This window comes from Mesocricetus auratus, unplaced genomic scaffold (genome assembly GCF_017639785.1).
Source record: "Mesocricetus auratus isolate SY011 unplaced genomic scaffold, BCM_Maur_2.0 Super-Scaffold_100001, whole genome shotgun sequence".
Lineage (NCBI taxonomy): Eukaryota > Metazoa > Chordata > Mammalia > Rodentia > Cricetidae > Mesocricetus > Mesocricetus auratus.
Window position 1 is genome coordinate 17,671,745 of NW_024429187.1, and position 16,298 is coordinate 17,688,042.

A 16,298-nucleotide genomic window follows, 5' to 3' on the forward strand; every position below is an offset into this window, starting at 1 on the left:
ATACCTAAGATTCTTTCCTCCATCTCTTGTATTCTGTTGGTTATGCTTGCATCTGTAGTTCCTGATCGTTTACCCAGATTTTCTATTTCCAGCATTTCGTCAATGTTTGCTCTATTGTATTTATTTCAACTTTCAAGTCTTGAACTGTTTGAATTGTTCCCTTCGTCTGTTTGATTTTTTCTTTGCTTTCTTTGCTGTCTTTAAGGGGCTTGTTTATTTCTTGCATTTTTTTGTTTGTCTTTTCCCCCATTTCTTGCATTTTTTCTTCCATTTCTTTAAGGAATTTTCTCATCCTCTTTCAGGGCCTCTATTATCTTCATAGAGTTGTTTTTAAGGCCATTTTCTTCTGCTTCATCTGTGTTGGGATGTTCAGATCTTGCTGGTGTAGAATCCCTAGACTCTGGTGGTGTCATAGTGGTCTTACTGTTGTTGAGTGTGTTCTTATACTGTTGTCTTTTCATCTCTTCTTCCAGTGGGTGAAGGTGGGTACAGGTCCAGGGCTCTGATGGCAGCAGGATCTAGATGGCTTGTTCTGCCCCCAGGTCTCTGGGGGATTCAGTGGACTGGACTATGTGCCTGGGTCGGGGGACTCCAAGGAGGTGGGATGTGGGCAGGAGAAGGCCCAGCACTCACCTCTCCTGGTGGATGCAGGTGGGTCCAAGACTCCAATGGCAGCAGAAACTGGATAGTTTGGTCTTCCCCCTCAAAATAAGACTTTATTTAGCATCATCACTTTACAGAAGTAGAAAATGTTTTTAGGTGCATGAAGAAATTAAGAGAAATCTGACTTCACTTTGAAATTAGTAAAAAGATTATTGATGTAACTGCTGTGTTTCAAAAACCCTATACCATAGAATAGTCATGAGTAACTTATATGTTAAGCCTGACTCATATAACTTCCTTCAAGGGCATAATTTTTTGGAGTATTCTCAGCCTAGACATTCAGATAGCTTTCCTAATCACTTTCTGAAGGTTAAATATCAGCAACATAGAAATATAGTTTTTTAAAAGTTAAGATGCATAATTGAAAAGGTAAGGCTTAACTTGTGAATAAGCATTCATGTGGGGTACAAAATAGGACACAAAAATAAGTTACTAGTAATCTATTGTGAATTTAATACATGCCTTTAAGTTCTTACAAGACAGACTATATAAAGTATTTTAGATTGTTATATACAAAGCCATAAGAATTAAAAAGAGAACAGAGCATTCCTAGCTGAGTTTATATTTTCACAGTGTACTATATTAGAGCCTTGACTTGTAATGGCATGGTAAATTATGTGAAAACATTTCTTGATATGTATTTGGTACTCATTTAAATAATGTTGAACAATTGCTGTAGATTATTATAGTACTTATGTGCCATTAATAGTTTCAAGTATCAATAGATAATATCAGTTAGACATAGACATTGTAGAATGTTAATTATTAAGGCTAATGTGAAAATTCTGTGGTTTAAGAGAAAAAGGGGAGTATATAAATATTATTTTTCTCTATGAATCTTGTTTTATAATTTGGAATTTTCCTCCATAAGCATGATGTCTTCTGATAGAATAAAATAGTTGTTATAAAGTACCAGCTATGTACTTACTTGTGTCAGATGTGAATATTCAACAACAAATACATGGTCTGTATCTTTCACAAACTTTGGGACCCACAGATACATAGTGTAATGTTGCATATTTTATATTCAAGTCATGGGGATATTGCCGTGGAACAACTAACATCTCATATAGGAATTAACAAAAACTTTCCAGAGCAAATATAATTGAAATTGTCCTTAAGGGATAAGAAGTTATTCTCCCATGGGAAGAAGAAATGATTTCAAACAAAAGAACCATATGTAAAGATGGACAAAAGTGTAGAGACAGGATGTTATATTTAAGAAATGCTTGCAAAGGTCTCTGTAGTTGAAAATAAGGGTTAGTAGGATTTTTGTTGTCTCTTGCTCTCTTTTTTCTTTTTTGAAAGTAAATCCTGGAGTGTTTGGGGAGTGTGGTGAATAAAGATGTTAATAAACCTAATGGTTTTTAGATGTTTAATATTTTTAAAAACTTTGTTCAGTCTAAAGATGAATAAAATTTTTAAAGTATTTTTTTATTTAGGTTAGAAACAATCTTGTTTCACATGTTATCCCAGCTCCCTCTCCCTTCCCTCCTCCCCCGACTTCCCCACCAGGTCCCCCAGTCCCCCACTCAATCTCCACTCTGATCCCCAAGGAGGGTGAGGCACTCCATGGTGGAACTCCAGTAACTGTCATTTCATCCAGGGCAGGGCCTAGGCCTTCCCCCAAGAGTCTCGGCTGAGAGAGCCTCCCATATTGTGGCATGGACACTCAAAGTCTATTTGTACGCCAGGGATAAATACTACCCAAAGCCCCATGGATTACCTAGGCCTCCTCACTGAAACCCACATTCAGGGGGTCTGGGTCAGTCCCATTCTTTCCACACAGTCATTAATCTGGGGTCCAAGAGCTCCCCCTTGTTCAGGTCAACTGTTTCTGTGGGTTAAACCAGCCCACTCTTAACTCTTTTGCCCATCAGTTCTCTCTTTCTGACACTGGATTCTAGTTCAGTTCAGTGTTTGTGGGTATCTGCCTCTGCTTTCATCAGTCGCTGGATGAAGGTTCTGTTTCCCCAGCAATTGGCAACTCATGGACCTCAGTCTGACAGCTGGGGATCCAACATAGGACCAAACCAGGCCCCCTGAATGTGGGTATCAGCTAGGAGGACTGAGCAGTCTATGGGGCCTCTGGCAGTGGAACCAGGATGCATACCTAGTGCACAAACGGACTTCGGGGAGCCCATTTCCCATGGAGGGATACTCTCTCGGCCTAGATACACAGGGGAGGGCCTAGGCCCTGTCCCAAATGACTTGACAGATTTTGATAATCCCTCATGGAAGGCCTAACCCTCCTCGGGGAGTGGATGGGGGATCAGATGGGGGTGCCAGTGGGTAGAATGGGAGGGTGGGAGGGAGAGGAAACTGGGATTGATATGTAAAATAAGATTGTTTCTAATTTAAAAAAATTTTTAAAAGACATTATAGTGTTCTGGAAATACCATTAGTAATTTTTATTAGTATTAGATATTTTTGTACTGAAAGGCTATAGTTTAAAGTTTACAAAGCTAGAGTGCTTCCTGCTTGGTTTCAGTGTGCCTGTCTTGTGCTGTGCATCAAACAGGCAGTTTTTAAACATTTGCCAGAGGCACCCATTGATTCAGCTGATGTGGTTTTTATCTCCTCCTGTGGTAGGCTAGCTGTTGATTTAAAACACTGTTCATTCAAAGAACTTCAGAGATTCTCCCAACTCCAAATACAGACTGTTTTAATTCATTCAATATTTTATACACACTCTCTGTCACACACAGAGGGATACACAAATAATTTGATGATAATTCATTGTTTTGAGGAAGTTTTATTTAAAAATTTAGGAAATGCTTGATATTTTGTCACTTCTTTGACTTGAACATAGAGTTCTTTATTTATTTATGTCATAAGTTACAGTGGCTTACACCTTTTATTCTGTTTTAGAACCACAGAACACAGTGACACAAAGTATTTGATTTCTCACATTATTTCATTTGGAATCAGTGGGTTTTTAAAATAACTTCTTGTTAACATCCTTCAAGTTTAAGACTTCTGAAAATCATACACCTTCAACAACCAGCATGTAATATTTACTGAACTACTATCATCACCTTGGCTTCTAATACTGACTGACTCATAGCAGGCTTTAAGGACACTTTAACATTATAGAATTATGACATGATTTGACATTAAAGAAAAATATCTGTGTTCAGTGTGAGTGTGTGTGTGTGTGTGTGTGTGTGGTGTGTGCTTTTGCAAAAATCCAAACTAATCCATTTCTATTTCCATTTATAAGAGCAAAGAGTAGATTTGGCATAAAGAAATGTGCGGGGCAGGTTTTTCTGGTGTGAATTGGTAAGCACTGTGATTTTATGCTTCAGACAGCTGAAGTGGCTCTAGCTAATCTGAAGAACAAATATGAAAATGAAAAGGCAATGGTGACTGAAACAATGACAAAACTGAGGAATGAACTGAAGGCTTTGAAAGAAGATGCTGCAACCTTCTCATCCCTAAGAGCAATGTTTGCAACAAGGTAACTTTTTTCTACCTAAAATTGAGTATTTCACTTGAGAAGAACACTGTCAATACTCATGAATGAATGCATTTGGTTTTCATGAAGAAAATTATGAGATACCACACTGACATATTTAAGATTAGACATGTGTTTATAGAACTCAAGGTTACATGTGACTGAATTTCATGGAGACAGCAAAGAAATCTTTGACCGGGGCTGCAGAGGCTCTGGCAGGAATTGGCTTCTGGATTTCTCACAAAATTCAATGTTTTTTTTTGTTGTTGTTGTTGTAGAATATTATTTTAAGATGTGTTACTTTTGTTTATGCTGTGGAACATTTGTTTAGTGATGCAAATATGTGCTTGGTTAAATAAAATTCACCTGTGTGTGGTCAGGAGGCTAGGTCAGCAACTAGCTGACAGAAGGTGATAGGGAGGAGCCAGGTGGAAAAGGGTTATAAGTTCAAGAGCTTCTAGAGAAAATCAGCAAGAGTAGGGGAGCTACTTGCTAGTCAGCCTCTTTGAGGAGCAAAATTCCACCTCAACCTTTGAATCTTGAGTTCTTTGGAAGGACAGAGATTTAGATAAGTTCCTGTTTTAGCTGTGAAAGAGTTGGTGCCTGAGGGAACAGAATTCCCTCAGGTTGCTGCTCTTGAGGCCTGACCGCTGCTAATAGTGGTGGAATTGCAGTTTGGTTTGGACAGACATGGTGTAAAAGACAGAAATAATAATAATAATAAAAGGACAACAGTATTAGAATATGTGTATTTCTGGTAACTGTGGGGGCAGGACAAAGAATGGAAAGGGAGACAAGGTCAACTTCTTGATGAAAGAAATCAGGATAACATTCAGAATTAAGAGAACACATATTACCTCTTTGAGAAAGAAATTTTAAAAATTTAAAGGGATATTCAAATGCTCAATTTGGCTCATATTTTATTATTACCCTCTTGATGTCCATTTCACAGACATTTGTTTCTTTCAGGTATGGTAATTGCCTTAGGTTATATTTTTAAAATATTTTCAAGTTACCAAAAAATTAACCCAAGGTCCTGGAATTCCTTTTGTTTTTCATTAAACCCCGATTTTTCTCATGATCTACATAGCTCCATAGTCTTGATATTAAAGGTTACCTCCTGGATCTAATGCATTTTAACCATAGTTCCTGGTTTGTTAGTAATCTTTTAAAAATTTATTTATTTTAATTTCATTTTATAGTCCAACCACAATTCTCCCCATCCCTCCTCCTGCCCCCCTGCGTTTTCACACAATATAAACAAATATCCTGCAACATATTACTATTCCTATTTTATTGATAGGAAGTTTAGTGCTCTAAATTGCAATTAAATTTACTATATTAGTTCCCATTATCTATGGGGGAATAAAGCCCTATATATTACTTTGTTTCCCTTATATGTAGATGCATCTAATGAAGCTTAAATTGTACTCTTAAATATAATAATATAAATATAATATTGGTATATAATCATTCTAACAGTATTGCATAATAAAAGTTTTGATACTACAGTGGACATCAATGGAATACCTTTCTAATTAAGTTTCAGTTTAGCTTCACCAGGATTGCTTCCTCACTCTTTTTTGCTTGGGTTCCAGATGTGATGAATATGTCACACAGTTGGACGAGATGCAGAGACAGTTAGCAGCTGCAGAAGATGAGAAGAAGACTCTAAATACTTTATTGCGAATGGCTATCCAGCAAAAGCTCGCCCTGACACAGCGGCTGGAGGACTTAGAGTTTGACCATGAGCAGTCCCGACGCAGCAAAGGCAAACTTGGAAAGAGCAAGATCGGCAGCCCTAAAGTAAGTGGGGAGGCGCCAGCCGCTGTGCCTACCATAGACACTTACCTCCTGCATAGTCAGGGCCCACAGACACCCACCATTCGGGTCAGCAGTGGCACTCAGAGGAAAAGGTATGCATGCAGCTATTGTCATAGTGTGGTACAGTGACAGGTTTTAGTACTGCAAAAATTTATGTACTTTTGTTGTGTAAGATGGAGAAAGGGAAAGAAAAGAAAAAAGTGAAAGCTACTAATGGGCCTTGCTAATGCTGGTCTTTCTGCGACCCCACCCACACATACTGATTAATCATAACCTGATTTTCAAGTGTCTGTTAATGTTTTTGCTGCTGTTTGTGTACATAAATATGTCTTTCCCTAGCCTCCAACCTAAAAATGGGTAGATAAAGGTGAATATTAAAAGTGAAGCTCTGTGAACATGGGCTATAATTTTAAATGTCATGTTTCTGGAAATGATGCCATTTGTTTCTATCATGGGGCAAAGATATGAGTTGGTTCTCTAAGAGAAAAACTTGTCCATAAGACTAAAACTGACGACTAATTGAAAGGTCATTGCTATATTTTATAAGATGGAATAGAATATGTATAATCCTTTCTTAAAAGCACATTTTTGTGACTTTTTTATTAGTCATGATAATATTGCTGAGAAACCACTTTAAAGGATTGTAGTGATGTACTTTTGTAACATTTTACCAAATTCTGGTTGTTGAGTTACTTGCCCTGTTTTAAGTTAATATAGTTAAAGTTTTTTTGTTTGAGGAGCTTTTGTTTAAGAATCAAAAATAATAACATATATTTTCTATTTGTAGTTCAAACTGTCTAACTATAATAAATTTCTATTCCAGTATTCAGAGTAGTTTTCACAAAGAGTTGTATCCTGATATGGAAACTAAAAAATTACAAAAAAATTTGGCTTTCATATTTAAAAGATAATTAAATGCCAATATGAATAATGTTGTCACTGGTGAGGTGTTGAAAGGTAATTAAAGTAAAACTTTTTTGTTTCCTATATGTATTTTTCTTGGATCTCCTGCAAGACAATTTTCACCTTCCCTTTGTGATCAGAGCCGTCCCAGGACTTCAGGGGCTTCCTACCTACAGAATTTATTAAGAGTTCCCCCTGATCCCACCTCCACAGAATCATTTCTTCTGAAGGGTTCCCCTTCCATGAGTGAACTCATCCAAGGGCATCGGCTCAGCAAGGAAAAAAGGTTAACCGTGGCTCCACCAGGTAAACACTTTTTCCTTGGGTGCATGTGATGCAAATGACAGTTAAGTACACAGCTCTCCTTACTTAGCCCACCTTGCAAGTTGAACTGTGATAACATGGGACTTTCATCACTGAAGTGAAAGCTCATTTACAGTTAGCTTCCTGCTTTCTCTTTCCACAGCTAGATACCAGGCATTATCTTAGGATTCTCCAGGAATTTCTTTCTATTAGCCTAGGGAAAGAAGAGGATTGCAGGAATGGGATAGGCAAAGAGAAGTGAGCAGCAGGTACAACACAGGACATATGTGCATCCTGTCTACAGTTCTGTAGTTCATGGCTGTCCCATCTTGATTAGTTTTTGTTTTTTTCTTAACATTGTCAATGTAATTTCAGCAAAAGGAGCCATATTTGTAACAAGCTTTTAAGGGTAATTTCCTTTTGTAGTGACTCAGAATTTCTAAATCCTTGACAGTTCTACTCCTTAGGATCATTCAGGTTTTCGTATCAAGTCCTTATAGTGACACTTGGTTGATGATTACCAGTGTTCCACAGTTTACTTTAACTTCATTGTTTTGTACCTTTCTGCCCCCTATGAAAAGGTCTAAATAAAAATGTGGTTTATGCCTCATCCAGTAAATACAGACTATCGCTTGTGAAGTCCCTGCATGGTTCAAAGGTAGAAAATAAGTCCATGGAACAAAGTAAGCACAAGGGCAGCCATTAACTCTCTATTGCAGGGAATATAAAATTAAAATGAGCTAAAATATTGTTAGCAGTTACAAGAACAGGAATTCCACATTATCATCTGTATTTTTGGCCTTTTGAAAGATTTTTGGGTGTGTGGCAGCTCTAGTTAGGTCGGTATTCATGACTCAGCTGTGCTGTTAAATGGAGTAGGTTCTACACTTTTAGCACTGCCTACTGATAGTACTCAGCTTTCTGTACTTGTTTCTGTATCTTCTTTCCTCCACTTAGCCTCTGAGAGTGCTACCTTTGCCAAATTTTACTTTTTTAAAATTTTAAACTTCAAATTGATCTTAATTCCTTTTTGGGAACTTTATTTGACTTGTACTATCAGCATACAGATTGAGATTAAAATATATGTTAGAGGATGCTGCAGACATGGCTTAGTGGGCAAGAGCACTTGTTGGTCTTGCAGAGAACCTGGGTTCGTTTCCCAGTACCCACATAGTTGGTGGTTTATAACCATCTGTAACTCCACATTCATGGGATCAGACATCCTCTTCTGACTTTCATGGTCACCAGGCATACATATAGTTCACATACATATAAGAAGGCAAATCATACATAAAAATAAAATAAATAAATGTAATACAACATTTTAAAAAATGTAATCTTACAATGTACAGTACATGTTTACTGTTCTGAGAATTTTTGAGGAAGTCAGTAATACTAATAATTTAAAATGGCATAATAGCTAGAATTTGTGCACTCATGCATAAACACATATACATACCTATGCACAAATATATATCTATACACACATATGTACATATATACACACCTATGAACAAGCACATACCTATTCTCATGTATATATACACACACATAAGTAATTAATCTCCTGGGTATTTTTGCTTTCATAACCAACTTCCTACTGTTTTATACCCTTTAAGAAAGTACCTAAAAAAAAAAAAAAAGAAAGAAAGCACCTGAAGTATTCTGTGAGCCACCAAAGAGGTGATGACTTATCAGGGTACCTAATGTAGGTAAAACTCATTAAATATTTCTAGCTTTTTGAAAGAATTTAGTTGTACAGCCTTCTTAGAAAATAACTGGTATAATTAATAAGTAACTCTTTTGTATTTAAATATAAGGTAACATTAATAAGATTAAATGTTAATGAATATTATCAGTAACTATTTTCATTATTGTATGGCTGTTTGGTCCTTATGTCCATGAATATGTATGTATATCATTATCATTACATTATAGAAGCTATTAATATCATATCATAAACTTTTTCATGTTGCTAGTTTTACTTTTAAGATTATTGTATCTTTGAAGATTTATTGTTATTATTTTAAAATTATGTGTATATGTATGTGTGCACATGGGTGTAGGTGCCCTTGGAGGTCAGAAGAGGGCATTGGATCCCCTGGAGCTGTAGTTTCTGATGGTTGTGAACCTTTCAACAAGGGTGCTGGGAACTGAACTTAGGTACTCTAAAAGAGCAGTATGAACTCCTAACTGCTGAGCCATCTCTCCATTCCTTTGTATTTTATTTTTATTTCATATGCTATCATCACATAAACCATTCTTTCCATTCTTATCCATTATTTTGTATATAAGTAGGAAGCTACTTGGCATAGCTTCATATTTTCAACTTCTCATCTTTTTGTTCTTGGGCTCAGAAGATGATGGGTTAAAAGTTAGCTATCTTTATGGTTTTTGGTCTGTTTTAGAATAGTTGTATTATTATAATATCTTTCCTACAAAACTTTTCACACATTCTAAATATTTCTAATTCTTTACATACTCTATAATATCTTTATCTTTAAGGTAATTAGCATACTTGGGTGAGAGTACCATTACATTGTCTTAAATTCTTTAATTTGAAAAACTAGAAAAAATCATTAGATATGAGTACTATATACAAGATCAAAACTATAAATACTATGGAATTCAGAATCTACGGATCTAAAAGTTGCTTCCATGAAAACCTAGAATGTTGATCAACTTTGTATATCTAGGCATTTATTTGTAGTGAAAATAATAATAGAGCAAAGAAAGCAAAGTGTTATAACTAGAGGGATAATTTCACCAACCAGCTTATTTATTAATAATTTCTTATTTATATGTATGAGTGTTTCACCTGCATATGTATCTGTGTACTAACTACATGCATATCTAATATAGGCTTGGAGCTAGAAGAGAGGGTCAGATTCCCTGTTAATAGAGTTACAGATATTTGTGAGCTGCCATGTGGATGCAGGGGATCAAAACTTAGTCCTAGGTTAGGTTAGCCATCTACCTATCCCCTAAATCAGCCAGTTTAAGCCTTAATAAATTCTTATCAAATAAATATTTTCTAAAGGATTCTAGTAATGGAACTACTATAGAAATTGACTAATTGTACACACCAAGCATAGTTTCTAAAAATATCTACTTTATTGACAATATAAATTTTATTAATGTGAAATATTGTTTGAGACATATTTATTTAGCTTTTAATCATAGTTGTAGCATAAGTTATTGACTACTCTAAAAATTTCTGACAGATAACAATATATATTATTTGTAAGGGTTAGTTGCCTATTTTAGAATTTTTTGATAATCATTTTGTAAAATACATATATAACATTTTATTGTAATAAACAGATAAGGACATTTATTTTTCCATTGTGGATTCTTGATGTAATTATGTCAATAAAAATGAAATTAATCTTTTTTATCCTTAGGTGGAGGGATTGATTGATAGATCTCACTTAAATATTTAAGATAGAGAACATGAAATGTTTTTGCCTTCTATAATAAATAAATAAAAACACACTTAAGTAGGTTCATTTTATGAGATTGTCAGCATACAATCCCACCTTATTTTTTATTATTAATTTTTCCAGCCCATCACAGTTTCCCCTTCCTTCTTCCTCTTCCCCAAGTCCCTCTTCTAACCTCTCCTCTTCCCCCACCCCCAATTCACTCTTCCCCTTTTCTATTCAGAAAATGGTAGGTCTCCCATGTATAGCAACCAGTCATGGCATATCAGGGTGCTTTTAGATGAGGCACCTTCTCTCCTAACAAGGCAATCCAGTAGGGGAAAGGACCCAAAAGCAGGTAACAGTCAGAGACAGTCCCTGTTCCACACTGTTAGAAGTCCCATAAGGAAACCAAGATGTACAACTACAACATATGCAGAGGGCCTAGTTCAGACCCATGCAAACTCTCTGGTTGACAGTTCAGTCTCTGTGATCCCCTATGAGCCCAAGCTAGTTGGTTCTGTGGGTTTTCTTGTAGTGTCCTTGGCCCCTCTGGCTTCCACAATTCTTCCTCCTCTCTTCCATAGGATTCCCTGAAGTATGCCTAATATTTGGCTGTGGGTCTCTTTATGTTTCCATCAGTTCCAGGGTGAAGCCTCTCTGATGACAATTGGACTAGGCACTGATCTTCATATAACAGAATATCACTAGAAATCATCTCATTGACTTTTTTTTGCCATTCATGTTTGATTCTATCCTAGGTCTCTGGACTGTCCAGTCTCTGGGTCCTAGCCCCCCAGACAGTGTCAGAAATGGTCTCAAGGTGGACCAGACATTGGTTGGCCACTCCCTTAATTTATGTGCCACCTTTACCATAATACATCTTGTAGGCAGGGTAAATTGTAGGTTAAAGATTATGTGACTGGGCTGGGGGTCTCATTCCCTCCGATGGAAGTCTTGCCTGGTTACAGGAGACTCCATATCCTTCATTGCTAGAAGTCTTACCTAGGGTCATCCTCATAGATTCTGAGGAGTTTCCATTGCCCTAGGTTTCTAGCTCATCCCAGAGATTCCCCAGGTTCCAATTGTCTTTCCCAGTACTCTCTCCCTCCATTCTCCCCTCAACAGATCCCTCCTGTTCCCATGCCCACCCCTGCATCCAGACCCCTCCCATCCACCTGTGATGTCTATTCTATTTATCCTTCACAGTGGGATCCATGTGTCGCCCATTGAGCCCTCCTTGTTACTTGGCTTCTTTGGGTCTTTGAATTGTAGCATGATTATCCTATACTTTACAGCTAACATCCACCCATAGTAAAGTACATACCATGTGTATTTTTCTGGGCCTGGGTTACCTCACTGAGGATGATCTTTTCTAGTTCCATATATTTGCTGGCAAATTTCATGATGTTATTGTTTTTAACAACTGAGTAATACTCCGTTGTTTAAATGTACCGCACTTTCTTTATACATTCTTCAGTTGATGGACATCTAGGTTGTTTCCAGTTTTCTGGCTACTGTGAATAAAGCTGCTATTAATAAAGTTGGGTCCTGGTGGTATGGTAGAGTATCCTTTGGGTATATGCCCAGGAGTGGTATAGCTGAGTGTTGAGGTAGGTTGATTCCCTATTTTCTGAGAAACAGCCTTATAGATTTCCAAAGTGGCTGCACAAGTTTGTACTCCCACCAGCAATAGAAGAGTGTTCCCCTTATTCCACATCCTCACCACTTGTGCTTTTGATACATTGTGCATCTTAACCATTCTGTCAGGTGTAAGAAGGAATCTTAGAGTCATTTTGATTTGCATTTCCCTGATGGCTAAGGATACTGAACATTTCTTTAAGTGTGACTTGGCTGTTTGAGATTCCTTAGGTTATTTGATTTATTGCTATTTCCTTGAGTTCTTGATATGTTTTAGAAATAAGTCCTCTCTCTCAAATGTGGGGTGCAAGCTAAAGGAAAACACAACCTAAAAGATTACAACTTTGCCGAGGGATATAGATTTAAGTAATGTTCACCAAGGTCTTTCCACGTGCAGAATAAGAAGGATGAAGGGGCAGAGGCAATAAAAACAGGCTGTATGCACTTCTTATTCCTCCACTAACAGTCTCAGGAATTTGTTCTTCTCTGCACATTTTTTATAGAGCCTTTCCTATTTGTGTGTATTATTATTTTCTATTTATGTGTATTCCTCTTCTCATATCACTGTCCTGCATTTCTTTGAACAATATTCTATTTAAATTTGTGGTCTGTTCCCCATCTTCTTTCTGGAGGAGAGAACTCTGGGCCCAGTCAACTAGTGCACGTTAAATGTATACTCTATAATTGAACTATGCCCTCGGCAAAGTTGTAATCTTTTAGGTTGTGTTTTCCTTTAGCTTGCACAGTTCTTCCTGTAGGTGATGGCTTAGACATCACATGTCTATGGTTTGGCATCTACCAACACAAAAGTTAATTCAAAATACTAGATCACTCATGGTATAGCACAGTTGTAGAAAACTTCCCTAAAATTCTCAAGGCTTCAGATTTTATCTCCATAAATTACTTTCCATTTTCTACTACATAGTACACAATTAAAAATCAATTCAGATTTCAAATTGTAGTGAATCATGAATGGTGCATATGATATTGTCTTCCAATTTGAGGGCTAATGATGAGAAATTTCATTGTAGTAGAGTATAATACTTTCAAATGTCTCTTTAAGTATTTCTTTGGAAATTTTGCTTCTGCAGGAATTCTTTTAGTATAGAATGACCTTGAATTGTAATATAAAATATTAAGTAAGATTACTATCTGACAGAAATAGAAATACTATCTATTTCTCATTCTAATGGCAGACAACTAACTGAATACTGACAAATACAGTAATTTGTTTTTCTAGGTATTTATGCATTTTCCATATTTAGATGAATATCAAATATCCTCAGATTTAGCCCACAATTCACTTCATAAGAATATTTTCAAACTTTGGGGCTGGGAAAATGATTCGCTGGGCAAAGTGCTTAACAGTGCAAGAATGAGGACCTGAGTTGGGTTTCCCCAGAGCACATGTAAAAAGCAGGCATCGTAATGCACATCTGCATCCTTAGTGCTGTGGGGAAGGGCATTGTACCCCCGCACATATATGGATACCACACACACACACATATATGAATACCACACACATACACAATAAATTAAGAATATTTTGAATTCTAAGATTTCTATCCCTTTATTTTCTTATAAAGGGTATAAGCTAGGTGTATCATTTGTATCAGTTTGCCATCATATACTTAAGAAGAAACATTATGACGTCTTTTTCTGATATCATCACTGGTGAGAACCATCAGCTTTGTCATTTATGCCCATAACAGCCTGATTTCCCTTCTTTACTCCTTGTGTGTCCTTATCTCTTTGGTCTTTGAATCTCAGGATTGCACAGGTACTGAGACTACCTGAAGTACCTGAAACTCAGGATCACACATGTACCCTGGGTCGCGCAGTAGGTACTCACTGTGTTGAATAATATGGGTATTAATTGTGTACAGTATCTCAAGATAATCAGTTTATTACTGTTTGTTAGCTATACATATCGTTCTCCTTGTATATAATACAGTATATTTCAGATGTGGCATACTATAGATGATTAATTAATAGCTATTTGGCAATTTTCCAATTTTATTTCTTTATATGGGAAGTAGTCCTCTAAATGTACCCACCCAACTTTTGTGTCTTTCTAGAAGCATTCTATACATAGGCAAATGGGTATATATATACATATACATATATAAACATATTTATATTATTAACAGCATTGGTACAACCATAAACGTGGTTATTCATGCTGTTTTTATATTATATCTCCCTCTTTCATATCAACTCATCTTTTTTGTTTATTCTTAACTATAGAAAAATATCAAAGGGAAAAATCTTGAAGAAAGCTTTAAATATTTCCCTGTGTAATGCTGGATATTTCTTCCCAAATGACAAAAATTATAACTGTCAGACTGTGCAACCTTTAGATTAGAGCTACCAATATTAGCACCACATATACTTTTAAATTCTTTAGTAGGCACATTAGAAAAAATAAAAAGTAATCTTAACTTTAACAGTATTTTTATTTTCCATATTCATAGTAGTATCTTAATAGGAGATTCCACTGTTTTTGTTTCTCAGTCTTTCAAATTTAGTGACTACTATGTGCTTACAACATATCTTGGTTTGAACCAGTCGTGTGCCAACTTTCTAGTAGCATTGTGTACAGTTTGAGACTTTATTTCCAGTAGTTTTGATTAATAGAACTCCTAGTCTGTAAATATAACTTTTGTTTTTCAATGCATTTTCTTGACTTGCTTAGAACTTACTATGTATACCAGGCTAGCTTCAAACCCATAAACACCTACCTGTGCCTCCAGAGTGCCAGAAACACCAAGCTCAGCTAATTGTAGCATTTGATAATGAATATCTATCTGGTGTGTGTGTGTGTGTGTGTGTGTGTGTGTGTGTGTGTGTGTGTGTGTGTGTTTTCAAGACATAGTTTCTCTAACCGCTTTAGCTGTTCTGGAATTCACTTTGGAAACCAGGCTGGCCTTAAACTCACAGAGATCTACCTGCCTCTGCCTCTGAGTGCTGGGATTAAAGGTGTGCATCACCACTGCCTGACTTAATATCTAATTTTTAAAATAAGAATTAAGGCAGTATATAATTTTCTTTACAATTGAACTATTGGGTTAGTTATTTGCTGCTGCATATTGAGTTTTTCTCTAGTTTTTAGTGTTGCTCTGCTATGTATGTTAAATGTTTGCACATTCTTTTCTACTTTTTGATACCAAATCTCATGGGCATTATAGGAACTTAATTCCTGATGTTTATGTAAATGCTAAAAAGATGTGCTATTTGACGATTTTTATAATACTAAAATAGCTTTTTAAAAATTGTTATAATAATCAAATTGCGGGAAGGCTGTATTTCTTATTTTAGTCAGGAAACAACTTGAAAATGTTCAAAATACATCTTGTCATTTTTAAATGTCACTAGAGATAGCCTGGAAGCATACCAAGTTCTTTCAAGGTGAGTTCATAGTGTGTTCCTTTTTCCTAGAATGAAAAAAAAGTTAAGGATAATACCGAGTAAACAATTTTTTATCATGAAGTGTATCCAGTGAACAAATAAGGCAATCATGGAACATCTGATGGCCACAGTTCTATCGCTCTTGATATTTTATTTTATTTTATTTTGGTATACTACTACTTGTGTCAGATATCCCTGTCCAGAACTTGCATTTTCTTAAGTATTCCATATTCAGAACATGAGCTTTATAAGTGAAATAGACTATGACAGAAAGATGTAATTCCTTAATTACTAAGATACCAATGTGATAATTAACTCCACATCAAGGGTCTATGCTATTTAATATTACCATATAATTTTAAATTGTATTAGAACTTTAATAAACCATGAAATTTTAACTTTCCTTATTTAAAGAAAAAAGTAAAATTTATCTACTAAAAATGAAAGAAAACACATTTTTAATATTCTTAATTGCTTTATTTTAGAGAGCAAATAAGTGATTAGGATATACTTATATTCACCAAAATCTACCCACATGGTGCTGAAAAACAAGGCACCTAGAATGAGACTGTGTCTGGAGGGGCACTATCTAGAAGAATATATATCCTGTGACATATATAAGGCTCAGGAAAGCTCAGGCAATAACTCTTGTCATCTCCACTTCCTGGTTCACCAAA

At 36.0% G+C, this 16,298-nt stretch overlaps 1 protein-coding gene across 8 annotated transcripts in view; it reads left to right on the forward strand.

Moving 5' to 3' along the window:
• The window catches only part of Bicd1 (BICD cargo adaptor 1), a 148,404-nt gene that overhangs the window by 106,847 nt on the left and 25,259 nt on the right, over positions 1–16,298 (forward strand). For 3 of the 8 annotated variants that reach the window (XM_040743679.1, XM_040743680.1, XM_040743682.1), the window contains exons 6-8: positions 3,972–4,123; positions 5,719–6,036; positions 6,960–7,153. In XM_040743679.1, coding sequence (XP_040599613.1) covers positions 3,972–4,123; positions 5,719–6,036; positions 6,960–7,153 — 664 coding nt within the window. Of the gene's footprint in view, positions 1–3,971; positions 4,124–5,718; positions 6,037–6,959; positions 7,154–16,298 lie in introns of those variants that run through there. The other 5 variants (XM_040743687.1, XM_040743684.1, XM_040743685.1 and 2 more) reach the window with 3 other exon arrangements.